Here is a 20,850-nt window from a genome sequence, read left to right as displayed (position 1 = left end):
TGTGGGACTCGATCCCAGGACGCTGGGATCATGACCTGAGCCGAAGGCAGCTGCTTAACCAACTGAGCCACCCAGGCGTCCCTAAATTTATTTTTCTTAAACGTCTTTTTACCCCCTTTCTACTCTTCATGATTTGGGGTCTATTCTGATTTGGTTAATACACATTTTTCTGGGGTCTTTGCCACCCTTATAGTGTTTTATTCTCTCGTTCATATATTCTTATCTGAATAAAATGACAAATGACAAGGCAGAAAAACTCACCACATAAAAAAAAAAAACCCAAAAAAACAAAAAACAAGAGGCAATGTGGAAGGCTAGGGAGCTAATCAATACAGACATTAGTAATATTTCAGATCTACAGTTCAGAATGATGATCTTGAAGGTGCTAGCTGGGCTCAAAAAAGGCATGGAAGATATTAGAGAAACCCTGTCTGGAGAAATAAAAGCCCTTTCTGGAGAAATAAAAGAACTAAATTTAACCAAGCTGAAATAAAAAAAAAAAAAAACTATTAAGGAGGTGCAATAAAAAATGGAGTCTCTTACTGCTAGGATAAATGAGGCAGAAGAGAGAATTAGTGATACAGAAGACCAAATGATGGAGAATAAAGAAGCTGAGCAAAAGAGGGACAAATAACTACTGGACCATGAGGGGAGAATTTGAGAGATAAGTGATACCATAAGACAAAACAATATTAGAATAATTGGATTCCAGAAGAAGAAAGAGAGAGGGGGCCAGAAGGTATATTGGAGCAAATTACTGTAGAGAATTTCCCTAATATGGCAAAGGGAACAAGCATCAAAATCCAGGAGGCACAGAGAACCCCCCTCAAAATTAATAAGAATAGGTCCATCATCATAGTAAAACTTTCAAGTCTTACTGACAAAGAGAAAATCCTGAAAGCAGCACAGAACAAGAAGTCTGTAACATACAATGGTAAAACTATTAGACTGACAGCAGACTTATCCACAGAGACCTGGCAAGCCAGATAGAACTGGCATGATATATTCAGAGCACTAAATGAGAAAAACATGCAGCCAAGAATACCATATCCAGCTAGGTTATCATTGAAAATAGAAGTAGAGATAAAAAGCTTCCAGGACAAACAAAAACAAAAAGAGTTTGTAAACACCAAACAAACTAGACAAGAAATACCGAAAGGGGTCCTCTAAGCAAAGAAAGAGCCTAAAAGTAGCAGAACAGAAAGGAACAGAGATAATACACAGTAACAGTCACCTTACAGGCAATACAATGGCACTAAATTCATATCTTTCGATAGTTTCCCAGAACATAAATGGGCTAAATGCCCCAATCAAAAGACACAAGGTATCAAAATGGATAAAACAACAACAACAACAACACCATCAATATGCTGTCTACAAGAAACCCATTTTAGACTCAAAGACACCATCAGATTGAAAGTGAGGGGATGGAAAACAATTTACCATGCTAATGGACATCAGAAGAAAGCTGGGGTGGCAATCCCTATATCAGATCAATTCTATTTTAAGCCAAAGACTATAATAAGAGATGAGGAAGGACACTATATCATACTCAAAGGGTCTGTCCAACAAGAAGATCTAACCATTTTAAATATCTATGCCCCTAACATGGGAGCAGCCAACTACATAAACCAATTAATAACAAAATCAAAGAAATACATCGACAATAATACAATAATAGTAGGGGACTTTAACACCCCACTCACTGAAATGGACAGATCATCCAAGCAAAAGATCAACAAAGAAATAAAGGCCTTAAATGATACACTGGACCAGATGGACATCACAGATATATTCAGAACATTCCATCCCAAAGCAACAGAATACACATTCCTCTCTGGTGCACATGAAACATTCTCCAGAATAGATCACATCCTGGGTCATAAATCAGGTCTCAACCAGTATCAAAAGATTAGGATCATTCCCTGCATATTTTTAGACCACAATGCTCTGAAGCTAGAACTCAATCACAAGAGGGAATTTGGAAAAGACCAAATACATGGAGACTGAAGAGCATCCTTCTAAAGAAGGAAGGGTCAACCAAGAAATTAAGAAGTGAAAAAATCATGGAAACAAAAGATACTGAAAACATAGCATCCTTTCTGGATCAAAACTCTTCAAAGTGTAGGAATAGAGGGTATATACCTCAATATCATCAAAGCCATCTATGAAAAACCCACAGAGAATATCATTCTCCTCAATGGAGAAAAAATGAGAGCTTTTCTGCTAAGGTCAGGAACACAGCAGGGATGTCCATTATCACCACTGCTATTCAACATAGTACTAGAAGTCCTAAACTCAGCAATCAGACAACAAAAAGAGATGAAAGGCATCCAAATCAGCAAAGAAGTCATGCTATCACTCTTTGCAGATGATATAATACTTCATGTGGAAAACCCAAAAGACTCCACTCCAAATCTGCTAGAAGTCATACAGGAATTCAGTGAAGTGTCAGGATATAAAATCAATGCACAGAAATCAGTTATATTTCTATACACCAATAACAAGACAGAAGAAAGAGAAATTAAGGAGTCAGTCCCATTTACAATTGCACCCCAAACCATAAGATACCTAAGAATAAACTTAACCAAAGAGGCAAAATACTCATGAAAGAAACTGAGGAAGACACAAAGAAATGGAAAAATGTTCCATGCTCATGGATTAGAAGAACAAATATTGTGAAAATGGCTATGCTACTGAAAGCAATCTACACGTTTCATGCAAACCCTATCAAAATACCATCTATTTGTTCCAAAGAAATGGATCAAATAATCCTAAAATGTATATGGAACCAGAAGACCTCGAATAGCCAGAGAAATGTTAAAAAAGAAAGCCAAAGTTGGTGGCATCACAATTCCAGACTTCAAGTTTTATTACAAAGCTGTCATCATCAAGACAGTATGGTACTGGCCCAAAAACAGACACAAAGATCAGTGGAACAGAATAAAGAGCCCAGAAATAGACCCTCAACTCTACAGTCAACTAATCTTCAACAAAGCAGGAAAGAATGTCAACGGAAAAAAGGAAGTCTCTTCAACAAATGGTGTTGGGAAAATTGGACAGCCACATGAAGAAAATTGAAACCGGAAAATTTCCTTATACCACAAACAAAACTAGACTTCAAATGGATGAAGGACCTCAATGTGAGAATGGAATCCATCAAAATCCTTAAGGCAGCAACCTCTTCGACCTCAGCCACAGCAACTTCTTCCTAGAAGCATCGCGAAAGGCAAGGGAGGCAAGAGCAAAAATGAACTATTGGGACCTCATCAAGATCAAAAGCTTTTGCACAGGGGCACCTTGGTAGCTCAGTGGGTTAAAGCCTCTGTCTTCGGATCAGGTCGATCCCAAGGTCCTGGGAATAAGCCCCGCATCAGCTCTCTGCTCAGCAGGGAGAATGCTTCCTCCTCTCTCTCTGCCTGCCTCTCTGCCTACTTGTGATCTCTGCCAAATAAATAAATAAAATATTTAAAAAAAAAAAAAAAAAGCTTTTGCACAAAGGAAAGAGTCTACAAAACCACAAGACAACTGACAGAATGGGAGAAGATATTTGCAAATGACATATCAGATAAAGGGCTAGTATCCAAAATCTATAAAGAACTTACCATACTCAACACCCAAAGAACAAAGAATCCAATCAAGAAATGGGCAGAAGGCATGAACAGACATTTCTACAAAGAAGACATCCAGGTAGCCAACAGACACGTGAAAAAGTGCTCCACATCACTCAGCATCAGGGAAATACAAATCAAAACCACAATGAGATACCACCTCACTCCAATCAGAATGGCTAAAATTAACAAGTCAGGAAATGTCAGATGCTGGAGAGGATGCAGAGAAAGGGGAACCCTCTTACACTGTTGGTGGGAATGCAAGCTGGTGGAGCCACTCTGGAAAATAGCATGGAGGTTCCTTAAAAAGTTTAAAATAAAGCTACCCTACGACCCAGCAACCACACTAGTGGGTATTTACCCTAATGATACAAATGTAGTGATCCAAAGGGTCACGTGCACCTGAATGTTTATAGCAATGTCTACAGTAGTCAAACTATGGAAAGAACCTTGATGCCCATCAACAGATGAATGGATAAAGAAGATGTGATACACACACACACACACATACACACACACACACACACACATAGAAACAATACATATATACAATGGAATACTATGCAGTCATCAAAAGAAATGAAATCTTGCCATTTGCAACGACATGATTGGAACTAGAGGGTATTATGCAGAGCAAAATAAGCCAATCAGAGAAAGACAATTTTCATATGCTCTCCCTGATATGAAGAAGTTGAGAGGCAAGGGGGGACTTTGGGGGGGAGAGAAGGAAAAAATGAAACAAGATAGGATCAGGAGGGAGACAAACCCTAAGAGACTCTTAATCTTGCAGAACAAACTAAGGTTTGCTGTGGGGGGAAGAGGTGGGTAGGGAGAGGGTGGTGGGGTTATGGACATCGGGGAAAGTATGTGCTATGGTGAGTGCTGTGAAGTGTGTAAACCTGGTGATTCACAGACTTGTACCCCTAGGGATAATGATACATTATATGTTAATAAAAAAATTTAAAAAAATAAAAAATAAAAAGTGATTCATATTTGGAGAATGTACTTGTGTGACTTCATTCACTATCATTTATTAAAGTAGTTTCATCAATTGACTTATTTGAGGCTGGGTAGCTATGGGCATGTGTCATTCAAAATCCCTCAGAGTAAATCTTCTGAGAAAAGTGTAGTTGGATGACAGCCTTCAGCCACCACGCTTCCAGAATCCGCTGTAGCATTCATCCAAAGGCCATACTCATTAAGCTGATTCAAACCAATGACTGAACATGATGGACGGAGGTCATAGAGCTGGCCACATATGCACAACGTGGGACTCTCAACCATAATCTTATCTAGGACTCCTCATTGGTCTGACACTTTTCTCTAGCCTCACTGGTCAAGTTTTTCTCCTTCCTTTCCCCTCTCCTCTCATAGATGTCAGACCCATATTATGGTCCAAAGATTTCTCTCATCTACTCTAGCTGCCTCTCCACTTATCTCAGATGTTTCCCTCCCCCAAAGCTCTTATACTTCTAATATCTTGCTGTGTGCTTCTGGTAGGACTCTTAGCTTATGAATATGAGAAAAATTACCAAATTCCCCTAAAACAACTGGGAGAAGTATGATGTTAAATACTAATGTTATCACTGAAACATGCATTTTTCCAGGTTTTTCTTTTCCTATCTTTTGATTCTTCTTTCTCCCGATTCCTCTTCCAGAGCCTGCCTGATTTTTTTTTTCTTTTTTGACAAATGGGAAAAAGAAAAGTTTGCTACATCTTTTCTAGCAACACTTACAAGAGATGTATAAAGAGATGAGCAGAAATCAGAGCAGCACTATTAACTCTATTATCTGGCTCCAGTGTCTATAGATTATTCCTTCACTGACACTTGAGAAGGGGTTGGGGGAAGGATCAATGTGGTCTGGTTCTAAACTGCTTAGGAATGTTGAAGGTAGAGGAGCGAGGGATGGAGAATTGTCATGAAGAAGTGGGGACTCCACTCTGAAAGTAGGCTACAGGTTCTTTTCCAGGGCAACAGAAGTAATAATATTTGGAAGATGTAAAGTGAATCTTCTCAATAGTGATTCATTCTACAAAAAATATATTTTAAAGTATTTATAGAAAAAGCAAAACAATTAAATCTTGCTGAAAGAGGTTGTGATTGAAGGTTATAGTTAAAGGAACTCTTCAGGTTCTTCAAGATAAGGGCAAACTCTCTTGATGACTGAAAATTATCACCCCTTTCCAATACCATCACAACTCTAAAATCTCTTGGCACGTCTTTGAAAAGAAGTTTCTGTAAAAGTGGAAGGGGTCTGTTCAATATGCAAAGATAATCATTTTAGCTAACCACTTACACATCTTGCACTTAAAACAGGGGTGTAGATTAACTCTGCTGCTTTAACACTGATAAACTTCATATTCAGACAAGAGTTAGGAAAGCAAGATGTTATGAAGTACTGGATGCCAAAGGGAGGTGTTGCAGGAAACCTGAGGCCATAGACTCAGGTAAGTCTCCAAGATCAGGACAAACATGTTTTCATAATCAAACTGGAATTCAACCTAATTATTTTCTAAGAAACGTTCATTTTGTCAAATTATCATTTTCTAGTAAACTTAAAGACACAGTCTGTAGGAGGTAGGAAAGTGAGTAATCCGCTGATTAAATTTTCTATGAATTACATAATGCTTTTTTATCACAGCTAGTTTCCTAATACATTTAAAGCATTGTGACTTTGTAATGGGAATGTGAGTAGTTCTTTACATATTTAGAAACATTGAAAAGTTTATAGACATAAAAGTAAGGAAGATGACTTGCTATTTGACAAAAATCTAACTTCTATTTGACGTATATCAAGCTAACAATGGTCTATGTTATTTTCCAGGAGCTCCATATTTAAAATTTGAAATTCTATGTATTTCACTTAAAGCAAAGTAACATGTGGACGTATCTAATAGAAGATTTTCAAAGGGTGAGAGTATTATAAGCATAAATGTAAAGCTATGTCTTTGCCTAAAAAACATAATACACAAACTTAAGTGTTGCTTCTCTATATATTATACACACATGTATTTAAATGTCAACATGTATAAAACTAATCTTTCTATATGTCTATACTGTACATAAGGTTTGGTTGATAATTTCACTTTAAAAATTTATTACATTTTGCTCTATATCATTTGCAATACTGGCACCTAGAAATATTCTTGAAAATCCAAGAAATAAATGTCTTGAAATATTTGCATCACTTTGAAATAATGAAGTAGAAAGTTTTCCAAGGCATGTTGTTAAATGACAAAGAGAACAGGAAAAATCCCAAAGCTGGAGACGCAGGATAGCCTACCTGCGTCTAGGTCACAGACCCTAGAATCAGACTGGATGGGTTTAAATACCTATTTGGCCACTTATTAGCTATATGGAGGAAAAGTTTTGTTTTTGTTTTTGTTTTTTTTAAAACTTTTTCATACAACAGTTTCCTAATTTGTAAAATGAAGGTCAAATGAGTACTTACCTCACAGGGCCATTTTAAGGATCAGATCAGACATTATGTAAGAAACAATTAAAACAGTACTTGCTACAATGTCATTACTAAATCAGTGCTAATTTGTTTCTAGAATGGCCTAGTTTATGGCAGAACTACTTATTCTACAGGAACATAGACGTAGTCAAGCGACAGAAAAAAGGCTACTAAATTGAGGTATCAATTTGATACCAAAGTGTAACTGTGGGTATTAAATGAGATTCTTTGCTTTTTGAGTATTATACATGCAAAATATACTTCATATGTCACTTTGTGTTAAATTTTAAACACTTTCATTCAACCATTAAATAACAGTGAAGTTTACATTCATTGACTTATTGACATAGAAAGACATTCCTGCACATTTCATTAATTGCTAATAAGCAGATCAAAAGAGTATTAATTGTATCAATATGAACTCATTTATGTGAAATTATATGTATTTGTGTATACAATGATTACCTTAACAACTAATCCATTTACGTGATTTTGACTTTCTTCTTTGTATAAAACACATGTAAGATTATATATATATATATACATATATATATACACTTACACACACACACAAACTGTACATTATTTAAAAAGAAAACAAAACTCTAAAAGCCACTTTGTGAAAAAAGAAAGCAACCGTAAGTCTAGTTGATTATACCATCATGCAGTATTCTGCATTCAAAATGCATATGGTGAGAGCACAGCCAGTTACCACTGGTGAAACGCAATGGATTAAAAAAATTATGAATGTACTCACCCACCAATCACCTGGAGTCCAGAGAATTTGCAAGCATCCAAATCACTGCCACTTACTATTCGAGCCTTAAATCAAAAACAAGAAAAAAACAAAAGAAAAACAAACAGGCTTTTAGCATACCAAAGCTGCAAATTCATGAATTTGGGACACGAGTCAAACTGCACTAGACATGTAACACCTAGTATGACAGATGCTAAGCAGGGTCAGCTCCAAGTCAAAGCTACTATGTTTTTTGTGAGTGGAGGTTTCACAATTAGCTGTCAGCATTTAAACAAAAGCACTGGCACAGTCCAGGAAAATATATCATATTCCCAGTAACACTTGCCCTTAAAACTTGCTTGGTGCAGTGAACATCATGAATCAGTCAAGGAGATCATGATTAGCCAGACTTAAGAACAGATGCTGAGTTTGACCGTAGCAGACCCCGAGGCTGGCAAGTGTAAGCTAAAGTAAGCGCGGCTGGCAAGGTGTAACCTCTTCATAAATGCAACATATCGGAGGGCACACTGAAAGGACAACCAAAGAATGGAAAGCTGGGATATCATGCATATCTCACAACTAAAACAGAGGAACCAAAACAGGTCTAATATGTCACAAACAAACATGTACAAAAGACAAGGTCCCTCAGGAGAGAAGAAAAAAGTATGATTTAAAACCTTTTCATCCACAGAACTGCTATCTGAAAGAGAATCAGGAAAAGAAGGAATAAATGTTAGATGGTAGTGCTTTAAGAAGTCATTTAAACATATACATGAATAAAATGTTACTAGTTTACATTGCTTAAAATCATAAATAAACAGAATTTCAAGGCTGAACCCCCAAGGGGAGAGAGATATTTGGCCTTCATCATTTAAAGAGCTGGAAAATGTGTCCAAATACTTGCAAAATATCAAAAGGTGATTAAAGGGTTTAATGGAAGACAATGTGTCATGTAAAGGAAAAGAACACAGTTGAAGAATCAGAAGTCCTAAGCCCCATATGGGGTTCTGCTACTTATTAAGCACATGGGGCAAACTACCAAATTCTCTGGAGTCTGGAATCTAGACCCAACTCTGCAAAAAAGATACGAATATTGTGCTTATTGGCATCCAAACATTGTTCAGAGAATCAACTGAGATGAATATATGTCAAAGTAAACCCCAGGTGACTACACAAATCAAGCACATTTTATTAAGGGATTATTTATTTATGGCTTGTCATAGAGACTCAAGTACTAAGAAATTAATCAAATATACTCCACTCTGCAAAACAAACAAACAAACAAACAAAAAACAACTGATGTCTGAAAGCACTTCAGTGACTTAAGATCAAAAAGCTAGTGAATGGCAGAAATGGGACACAAACCCAGGGCTCCTGATGCCCTAGCTGCTGCCCTATAGATCCCATTTTTCAGGTAAGTTGAACAAAGCAGAGAGACAGGGGTGCTGGTGCACAGTTTTCCAGCCCAGTTTAAGATACATCACAGGGTAAACGTTTCTCAGTTGCAACTTCCCTTGGGCCCAATGAACAATGGTAAATGATGGGCCTTTTTTTTTTTTTTTTTTTTTTTTTTTTTTTTGGTGGGTAGCAAAGCAAGGTTTATTGAGCAAGAACAAAGTGATAGTATGAAGCTCCCAAAGAGGGAGTAGACCCAAAGAAGTTGCCCGAAATAATTTTTTTAACTCAAATCTGAATCTACCAAGGTCCTCCTAGCATGGTCCATTTTTTACTTTACATAGTAGCATTGCTCTTAAATTTATTAATTCAGTTTTGCTTATTAGTATAAAGCTGGAGGAACATCTCTATGAATTCAAGTTGGCAGAAAGCTAGAGCTAAAATGACTTTGGAGTTCATGGAGTCAAAACCTTTCATTTTTATGGATGAGCCCCAGGAATATAAAGATTTATCGAGGCCATGTAGCTCTCTGACAACTTTTATTGATAAAAAATATGAGATGTATTTGTTTTCTTAACTCATTAAGTATGGCTTGATTAATTACTTGGCAAGATTTTTGGCTGTAGTTTAGATATTTCACAGTATCTCAGAATTAGGTCTTTGAATATAAAATAGGATAAAAGCACAAGTAATAAAAACAGATCTTATTTCTGGCCATAAAATAATTAAGATACTGTATTCAATATAGAAAGTTAAGCATTAAATAACAATACCTCCATGAAAACGGTCACAAACATAATATAAAATCATAAAATAATCTAATATGAGGTAACTGGTCAGTAAATATGCACCTGCTTTTCAACAGGTACCAAAAAGCTATTTGATAAAATTTCAAAACAAAACCATCTAAATAATTTTTAAACATATTGAAAGTTGATTTGAATGAATCTTGAGCTTAATATGAAAAAAAAAAAGAAAGTTACTTCCAGAGAAATAAATCTAAGTGTAAAGTATTAGGGTATTCCCATAATTCCAAGCAAAATGAAAATGTCCACAACCATCATTTTAATGTATTTCTTGAAATTCTGATAATATATTAAAGCAGACCAATTAAAGCAAAAACAAACAATACAGATGTTAGAAGGCAGAACAGCAGAACAAACACAAAATTGTTATTTTCATTTCAAACCCATAAGACAAGTCACCTGGAAAACTGTTAGGGTTCATAAAATAGGTAGCAACATGAACATAAATAAGAACAGTTATTTCCTACAAACCCACAATAACTAGCTTGAAAAACAATGACATGAGATCTGATTTCAAATATCCATTACTTTGACATGGTCTCCTATTAATAACTGGATTCTATAGCAACCATTCCAACGAGTAAAGGTAATCCTAAAGTCAATTATCTTTCAACTGCTATATCTAAAACATTTCAACTTTTTTATTCATTATTCAATGTTTCCCTCATTCCTTCACTGAATATGTATTTTTATTAATTGCCAACAAATATATTTTGTTCACTCCTACTCCTTTCTCATCTACCTGCTATCCTGTCTTCCTTGAAAGCTTTCTAAACAGTTAAAATGACACCACTTCCCGGCCACCCGGTACCTAGAGCAGAGAGAACAGACATGTATCTAAGGCAGGCTCATGAGCCCTCATCACATCCCACACTTTGGCCGCTATTAAGTTCTTGCCATTTCATCTTCATGCCATGCTCTTTGAAATCTGCATGCCTTTGCATTTCCAGTTTCCTTCTTTTGAAACAAGCACTCCCCTTCCTCATCTAGCTGTCAGCCTCCAAAACTCAGTTCAAGCATAACCTTCTGTCCTGGAAACTAGTAACGTATCAGAGATTCACAGCTTTTGTGCAGGAGCACTGCGCGTTGCCTTCCTCATCTTTTGTCAGTTTCTCCACCTGCAGTCCTCCTAGATAAAAGTGCGTTTTGCCTCCTCCTTCTAATTTCTAGTACATTTCTGAAATATAATAGATGACCAACAAATGTTTGCTAAACACTGAGTGAACAACCTTAAATAAGCTACCACACTTTATGGAAGTATCTAAAAAATCCAAATAAAACTTATTTCATCTTCCCGTGTAGGAAGATAAATTGTTTTATAACACATTTATAGATTTAGTTGTTAAAATCATAATGGCAAGTTGTTGTAGGGTTAAGAACAGTTCAAGTGTAACTGGATTAGTAAGTCAAAAACATCGATAACCTTTTAAAAGGAGAATTATGAGGAAAGTCTGTAAGGATTTTAAAAATCTGTACTAACCAAATATTACTGTCCCGGCAAAATAGATTTAGAGATAAATTCAACAAAATTAGCTAAATAATAAACCCTTGTACTTAAGAATTTGACAAATAAGGAAGGGTGGATTGTTATCGAAGACAAGTAACTGGCCAAAAAAGGCTGCTTGGGGCGCCTGGGTGACTCAGTGGGTTAAAGCCTCTTCCTTCGGCTCAGGTCATGATCCCAGGGTCCTGGGATCAAGCCCCGCATCGGGCTCTCTGCTCAGCAGGGAGCCTGCTTCTCCCCCTCTCTCTGCCTGCCTCTCTGCCTACTTGTGATCTCCCTCTCTGTGTGTCAAAGTCTTTAAAGAAAAAAAAAAAAAAAGACTGCCTAACACATAGGTCAAGTATCCATAATGCTTATTTATATCATCTTAAACAATGTCCATGAAGTTACGGATGCATTAATTAAATATCAAATAAGAGAAAATAAGTAAAAATAGAAAGAAATACTTGTGAACTCTTTGGAATAAGGAGATACATTTACTGTTAGAGGTAAAATTCATTAAGTCTGTTATGCCCATTTAGCACTTTAGTATATAAAAAAGAAAATGAAACACACTTGCTAAAAACACGTATGTTGGTATGCTCAGTATATAAAGAACTCTTACAGGTCTCTGAAAAAAAAAAAAAAATGACACTACCCTCCAAAATTGGTCAAGAAGGTTACCAGATAATTCACAAATTAGAATGCAACAATGGTAAATCATCATGAAAAATGATATAATTAATTAAAAGTATGCCTCATCAGATCATAAAATCAGTAAAAATCAGAGTAATGATATGTTAATGGTATTAAAAGTAATATTTAAGGCTGTTAAAGAGGTCATTAATCTGACACTGATGCATCGTTAATGACACTGAAAACAGTAATAAAATTTTTAGAAAATTTTCAGTGTTGTCTAGTAGTAGACTGTTTTAATGAGAAAAATTTTTTGAACTTGATGCTAAGGAAGTTATTTTTGTTACAGATTGAATTATGTCCCCCAAAATTCACATGTTGAGGTTCTAACCCACAGCACCTCAGACTGTAGACTTAGTTGGAAATAGAGCTGTTGCAGGTATAGTTAATTAAGATAAGGTCATTCTTGCATATGGTGATTCCCAATCCAATATGACTGGTGTCTCTGGGGAGACAGATGCACAGACAAGAAAAACACCATCTGAAGATTGCAGCTCTGCAGCCACAGGCCAAAGATATCTACCAGGTAGTAGAAGAGAGGCCTGGACAGATCCTTCCCTAACATTTTTGGAGGGAGCACCGCCCTTTCAGCATACCTTCATCTCAGACACTTAGCTTCCAGAACTGTGAGACAAGAAGTTTCTGTTCTCTAAGTCACTCAGTTTATGGTACTTCGTTTTATCATCCATGGCAAACTAACACAATTTTAAGTCATGAAAAAAAAAGTAATGTGTAAATATTTGCACTTTCATTATTTACAAAAAGAAACCTGGAGATGGATGCATAATCAATTATAGAAATATGGGTTGAAAGTTATGTTCTAGGGATGTCCGGGTGGCTCAGCTGATTAAGTTCCCGTCTTCAGCTGAGGTCATGACCCCAGGGTCCTGGGATTGAGTCCCACATCAGGCTCCCTGCTTAGTGTGGAGTGCTTCTCCCTCTGCCTGCTGCTCCCCTAGCTCATGTTCTTTCTCTAACAGATAAATAAAATCTGTTCTATGATCTTGATTCAACAATTTGTGACCATTAACAATTTTTTTTTTTAAGATTTTATTTATTTACTTGACAGAGATCTCAAGTAGGCAGAGAGGCAGGCAGAGAGAGAGAGAGAGGAGGAAGCAGGCTGCCCACTGAGCAAAGAGCCCGATGCAGGGCTCAATCCCAGGACCCTAGGACCATGACCTGAGCCAAAGGCAGAGGATTTAACCCAAGGAGCCACTCAGATGCCCCATTTGTGACCATTAAAATAAACATTTAAAATACCATCTAAAAATGTAAAAAATGTTTATGTATATATACATATTAACATATGTAATAAAGGTTTAATATACATTATACATGTATCTATTACATTTTATACACATACACACACACATATATATAATCAATACACACACACACACACACACACACACTCATTCACAATGGCTTTGTTCCCTGACAAACTGCCTTTTGTTCTACAGGCAGTTGTTTGGCCTAGTCAAATTCTGACTAAACCCCTGTAATTACCAAAAGACCAACCCACCAACCAACCCTCGGTTAGTATGGATATACACTAGTTAGTATGGATGTTAGTCTGGATGCTCCTTGTCTCAAAACTCCTATCATTGCACAAGGTCGTCTTGCAGTTCAGTGACTTTATGTTGTTAATGTCAGACCACAATGCGTCCCTCTACTTTATAGCGAAACCTCCTCTATAAACAGGATTAAAGTGAAGTTCCAGGGACCATACATTTTCATAATGTCTCGGAATTCCATAAGCTGGGTATTTATTTTTTTTAAGCTTACAAAATATTTACTAAGTGAATATCATTGTTTAATTACACTGTGTAAGAACTTTAAAGCTATTAAACTTTTAAGAATATATGTGATCTAAGTGTGTCTCCTGAGTACTGAACTCAATGTTTCTCGTGTGAACATCCTCAAGAAAGAACTATGAATGTGATTTAAGGCAACATGTGACCTCCTGAGCACTCAGTTTTCCCTCACATGTCAGTGAAATAAGAGGGTTTGGCCAGCGTGTATCTAAAACTTCTAGCTCTAGATTCTATGATTTTTGTTTCTCTAGATATAATTTTCAGTGTAACAACTATTTACTCACCATTTACCCCTCAAAATATTAATATCTACTACCTAAATTTGAGATACAATTATTTCACAATTTAAGATAAAGGTAAAAATTGTGTTGTGTTTCCTTTCTTGGTATTTTGAAGAAAATTAGGTGGAAGAGATCTGAAAGCTTATAAAGAATCTGAGTTCTGGATGCCATTCTAGCTTAGGAATTTCCTTAAACTTTTTTCCTCTAATGCCCTTCCTTGCTCTCCAATCCTTCAAGGATAATGCAAAGCTCTCACTAGTGACACTGTTCACTACCCACTTTGGAAACAGGTTTGCTTTCTTTCCAAGCATATCAAAATACATAGGACTTTTAAGACCTGTATATTATCCCTGAAAATCACAAGATGGGAGCTGAAAACCATCCAGAGAAGAGCCTATATTGTAACCAGAAAATTATTCAATTTCCATTGACCTTTACAGAGTACCTCCTATGTGTTAGACATTTTGCACAGCACCTTATCTGCTCTTTTATTGAATCGCATCAATTGTTCTGTGAGGCCATCAATATTCATTAGATCTTGCCAAGGCAGAGGAAACCCTTTGGCCTGGCTCACATTTCTGTTATAATTCTGGATATAATGGGGTGGGTACTGAGTGAGATATTAATGCTCATATCTCATACACTTTTTTGTTCAGTTATGGACTTGGGGGGGTTAATCTAAAAAATGAGAGACAATAACAATACAATATGGTAAAGATATATGAAAGATATGAGTAAGTTGGTAGGGGAACACAGAGGAAGTATCTCCTAACTCTGCTGCCAGAAAGGGCACTGGGTTTGTAAACGATTCATGGGGGCAATGATTTTTGAATGGGCGCTTGTCAGTTCAATGAAACCATTCTTAGAGGGAAAGAATTTGCAAAGGCACTGAAGCTTGAAAGAGTATAGAGTATTAGGAACTGAAACACGAGAGTGTGATAGTAAAGAACTTTAAGAAATGAAAGGTTGATGAACAGGGTTTATTGCATAAAAATCTTGATAGATTCTATTAAGGAATTTAAATTATACTCTAATTGTAATGTAGAACCACAGACTGTTTTCAAGCAAGACCATGATGCGTCACATGATCAGAGTTTTATTTTGTTTTTAAAAAATCAAGGCCAGTCCTCTGGACAATGAGGAAGAATAAGATGACATACAAAGATTCTGTTCTCTGCCCCACTTAAATCACTACTCTACACCCATGCACAACTAACTGCTAGATTATTTATTTATTTATTTATTTATTCATTTATTTGTAAGCTCAGGCTCAGCATGGGCCATGAAATCATGAACCTGAGATCAAGAGTCCCATGTTCCATCAACTGAACCAGCCAGGCTCCCCAAGTAAGTAACAACTTTTAATATGTTGTATACCCGAAAATAATCTAACATTTTGTGTCACCTATACTCAAATTATTATAAAACTTTAAAACCTATCCAAGCTTAGGGGTGCCTGGGTGGCTCAGTCAGTTAAGTGACTGACTCTTGATTGATTTCACTCCGGTCATAATCCCAGCTCTATTTTGCTGAGATCAAGCTCTGAGATAGGATGGGCTCTGCACTTAGCAGGAAGTCTGCTTAAGATTCTCCTCCTCTGGGCCCCAACCCCCCCACCCCCATGCTCACTCATGCACTTTAGCTTGCTCTAAAATAATAAATATTTATTATAAATATGCATACACACACACACCCACACACACATGCATGAGATAAAAACAGTGTGGAGAAACAATAAGGAACCTTTCCATCTACCTGGAAACATCAATGGAAAAAAAATCTACCCAGGATAAAGAAAACCTCAAATCTATAAGAAAATGTAGGTACAATTTCACTCATATGTAGAATCCATAAAGCAGAACAAATGAAAAGCAGAATCAAATCTATAAATACAGAGAACTGAGGAAGGTGAACTTTACTCCAGAAGGTAGGAGGGTGAGGGCATGGGCAAAATGGCTGAGGGGGAGGAGATACAGGGTTCCAGTTATGGAAAGAATAAGTTACAGGAATAAAAGCTATGGCATAGGGAATATATTCTATCATATTGTAATAATGTTGTATGGTGACAAATGGCAGCTATCCTTATCCTTGTGGTGAGCATAGTGTAAGAGCTGTTCGATCACTATGTTGTATACTTGAAACCGATGTAAAGTTGTGAACCATACTCCAAAAGTTATGAAAGAAAAATTGCTTCTTTAAAGCATTAAATAAAATTACATTTTTTTTATCAAGACGGGTTACAAAGAGAACATGTACATATGAATGATATCATTATGTAAAAAGGATATAACTGAAGATGCAGTGGAAATTTTTTTTAAAAGTTCAAAGTGTGCTATGAACATCTTTATGTCAATACAAAGACTTAAGGTAATTTTCTAAACACTAACAAAAATATAAGAGGGCATGTATTGCAAAAGCACTGGGTGTAATACATAAACAATGAATCTTGGAGCACTGAAAAAATAAAATAAAAATAAAAAGAATTACTAACATTTATTCAAAAACACAGGAAACTAAAACCATTAATAAGGAATTTTTATTCAGTAGGAAAATCTCCCCAAGACAGAACACCAGATGGTTTTTTAAAAGTTTTATGAAGTCTATATTAAACAGATAATACCACTGTAATACAAATTTGACTATAGAAGTAAAGTGAACACATAGAATGGAAACAGAAAGAAAAGTGTATTTCCTGAGGCTAGTATAGCTTGCTATTAAAATCAGGAAAAAATGGTACAAACTAATATTCTATAACAGTATCATATAGGAGAACTCATAAGCAAAATTCTAAATAAAACTTTTGTATTTGATCCAACATGAGTGTACATATTTACCCAAATTGGATTTATCCCCAAAATAAAATAGTGCTTTAAAAATATAAAAATCAGACTTTTGCTTCCAGAAAAAAAAAAGAAAGAAAGAAAGAAAAGAAAACAGATAGACTTACTGTCCCTCTTACTCCCACTAAATAAAACTAAAAACTTTGGACATAATATATAAAATAAACACATACAAAGCTCTGAAAGTTGGAGATGGTACAGTGACCAGTGACTGTGACTTTTGACTCAAAGTATAATACACTGCTGAGTTTTATGGCTTTTCTGTTTGCCTCCAATATCCCAAACTGAACATTACAACCCAGAGATATCAATGGCGCAGACAAGAAAGGCTCCAGGGAAAACTTTCTCTCTTTAGCAGAAGAACCAAGAGGAACAGGACACTCAGACAGAAACATTCAGATGATAATTAACCCACTCCAGGCAAACATCTCACACAAAAAATCCTGTGGCCCCCATTTCCACTCGTGTCAGTGAAAGTCAAAAGGAGTACCTAGACTTCTACTTTTGTTGGACTGTAATGAGTACTCCAAGCCTCCATACTGACTTGAGTGCTGTCAGAGAAGACCACACAGGGAGTTGGAAATCACAGACAGCCTGAACTTCTCCTATACAAAAGTAGTAATGAGAAATCCTTTCCCTCCTCACTCGAGTTTTATTTAAAGAGGCCTACTAGAAGGTAAGAACTTTCATAACAAAAAGCTCAGCCATAACAAAAATCACCCCCTCAGTATCAGTGGTGTCTACACAGGAAGCAGCAATTAGGCACCTGTTCCCTTTTAAGCTAGGGTAGTATAAACAGAGACCCAGTGTAACAGTGGGAAGGCTCAACTCCCAGTCATGCCCACCACAGTAATAAAAAGTTCCTCCTGCTGGGTGTCTATGAACACCTAGAAAAAACAAACAAACAAACAAACAAAACAAACAGACCTAAATTTCCATCTCCACCTGGAAGAAAGGAGTCAGTTCTCATTCAAGTACTGGAGCACTGTCAGACAAGATAAAATGCATGACTTAAGTAAAACCCAAAGTCTTATGACAGAATCCTCCAAATGTCCATATTAAAATCATTTGTCATACCAGGGACCTCAAACTGAATGAGAAAAGACAACAGTTACCATGTGATAATCCAGATGTTAAAAGGATCTGAATTAGGCTTTTAACACAGCCAATTAAAAATGTTTCAATAATAGTTATAAATATGTCTGGAACCAGTGAATAGAAAGTTTTATTGAAGGAATAGACAGTCTCAAAGAAATTGAAGATATGAAAAACAAATGGAAATTTTAGAAATAAAAAATACAGCAACTGAAATATTACTAAGTGGATGGACTCAACAGCTACATGAAAGAAAAATCAGTGAACTTGAATATAAAACAGTAGAAATTACACAGTCTGAACTACATAGCCTGAAAACAAGTGTTAGGGACACTTGGGATTATGATTAAAAAATGTTAAAATATTCATCTCACTGAAGTCCGAGAAAGACAGGAAAAAGAAGAATAGAATTCTGAGTCTACTCAACTTTTGCTTTAACAATATATCAGACTGAGTAGCTTAAGCAACATTTACTTTGCATAGTCCTGGAGACTGCAAAGTCCAAGATCAAGGTGCTATCAGATTTGATTCTTGGTAAGGTCTCTCTTCCTTGCTTACAGAGGTCCATCTTCTCATTGTATGCTCCTGTGAAAGAGTGAGCTTTGATCTCTCTATTCTGATAACACTGATCCAACCATTGAGCCCTACCCTCATATAACCTCATCTAAACCTCAGGCCCTATTTTCAAATACAATTAAGTAGGAATTCGGGCTTCCTCATCTGCATTTTGGGAGGACGCGTTCATAACAGAGCTGGAAGTGTGTTCAATAAAAAATGCCCGAAAAATTCAAGTTTTGCAAATGCTAAACAAAACACAAGTCCGCAGAACAAGCTAATAAACCACACACGGGAAAACTGAAAAATTCCTGTCAAGACAGATCACAAACGTCTGAAAACTAAAAGCAAAGAAAAAATGTTGACAGTAGGAAAAGAAATGGCACACTATCTATAGGGGAGAAAAAATTTGAATGAGAATGGATTTTCTATCAGAAACCATAGAGGCAGAAAGGAATGGCATAACACTTTTCAAGTGCTGAAGAAAATGATCAACCTAAGATTACATATTCAGTGAAAACATATCCTCAGGAATGAAGAGGCAATCAAGACATTCTCAGATGAAATAAAACTGAGACTTTATAACCAGCCAACTTACTTTAAATGAATGGCTGAAGAAAATTTTCCGAACAGAAAGGAAGGAGTCTTGAAACATCCAGAAAGGAGAGTGAAGAATAAAAACAAAACTATAGGTATATCTAGTATGCTTTCCTTTTCCTCTTGAGTGTTCTTGATTATGTTTAATGGTTGAAACAAAAAGTTTAACACTATCTAATGTGGTTCTTAATGTATACAGAGGAAATATTTAAGAAATTTTACTTTAAATGTGAAAGAATAAAGTAATATGGCAGTAGATAAGGTTTTTTCACTTCCCTACAACTGGTAAAATGTATTCACCAGCCAACTTTGACAAATTATGTATACATAACGTGTAGTAGGCAAATTAATGGCCCCCAGAGACAGCTGTGTTAATAATTCTTGGAACCTGAATAACTTATTTACATTTAAAAGGGAAATTAAAGTTGCAGACAGAACTAAGTTTCATAATCACCCAATCTTAATATTGGAATATTATCCAGGGTTATCTAGTGGATCCAATGTAATCAGAATGACACTAGAAGTGGAAGAGGAAGGTAGATTAATGAATTCAGAGTGATGCAATATTAAAAAGCTCAACACACAGAGTTGGTTGATTGTCCAACTCTGGGTTTCAGTTCAGGTCATGATTTCAGGGTCATGGAATTGAGTTATGTGTCTGACTCTGTGCTCAGCAGGGAGTCTAGTGGGAATTCTTTCCATTTTCCTCTGTCCCTCCCCTCCTCAAATAATAAATAAACCTTTCAAAAACTGCTCAACATACAGTTGCTGGTTTTGAAGATAGAGGAAAATGTTTATGAGCCAAAAAATATAAGTACCATCTAAAAGCTGGAAAAATCATTGAAACAGATTCTTCCCTAAGGCTTTAGAAAGGAATACAGCAGTGCTGACACTTTGATTTTAGTCCAGTGTAGCTATAACAGACCTGCCACCTTCAGGATTCTAAGATAAAAATTTGTGTTGTAGTTTGTGGCAAATTTCAAGGAAGCAATAAAAAACTTATTCATAATACTATACCTAGAATTGTTACCAAAATGTTACTATACCAAAATGTTATACAAAGAGATACACTGAAAAACTCAAAGTGTACAAGCAATCTATAGAAATGTAGAAAATACAGACAATGAAAACCAGAGAAAACAGAAGACAAAGAATAAAGTAGCAGATTTAAGCCTTATCAATAATTGCACTAAATATAAATGGTCTAAATATATCAAACTCAACACACACAAAACAGACAATCATATTAAAAAATGGGCAGAGGATATGAACAGACACTTCTCCAATGAAGACATACAAATGGCTATCAAACACATGAAAAAATGTTCATCATCACTAGCCATCAGGGAGATTCAAATTAAAACATTGAGATACCGCCTTATACCAGTTAGAATGGCCAAAATTGGCAAGACAGGAAACAACGTGTGTTGGAGAGGATGTGGAGAAAGGGGAACCCTCTTACACTGTTGGTGGGAATGC

The 20,850-nt window shown here is 36.2% G+C and overlaps 1 protein-coding gene across 1 annotated transcript in view; it reads right to left on the bottom strand.

The window, feature by feature from the left end:
- The window catches only part of UNC13C (unc-13 homolog C), a 559,224-nt gene that overhangs the window by 442,231 nt on the left and 96,143 nt on the right, over positions 1–20,850 (bottom strand). The window contains exons 2-3 of the mRNA XM_059371954.1: positions 8,484–8,506; positions 7,828–7,892 (exon numbers count right to left, since the gene is read on the bottom strand). Of these exons, the coding sequence (XP_059227937.1) occupies positions 7,828–7,892; positions 8,484–8,506 (88 nt within the window). The remainder of the gene's footprint in view (positions 1–7,827; positions 7,893–8,483; positions 8,507–20,850) is intronic.

The sequence above is a fragment of the Mustela nigripes genome, chromosome 13 (assembly GCF_022355385.1).
Source record: "Mustela nigripes isolate SB6536 chromosome 13, MUSNIG.SB6536, whole genome shotgun sequence".
Taxonomy (NCBI): Eukaryota; Metazoa; Chordata; class Mammalia; order Carnivora; family Mustelidae; genus Mustela; species Mustela nigripes.
The sequence above is the reverse complement of the archived record's forward strand: the minus strand, read 5'-3'. Positions and strand labels throughout refer to the sequence as shown.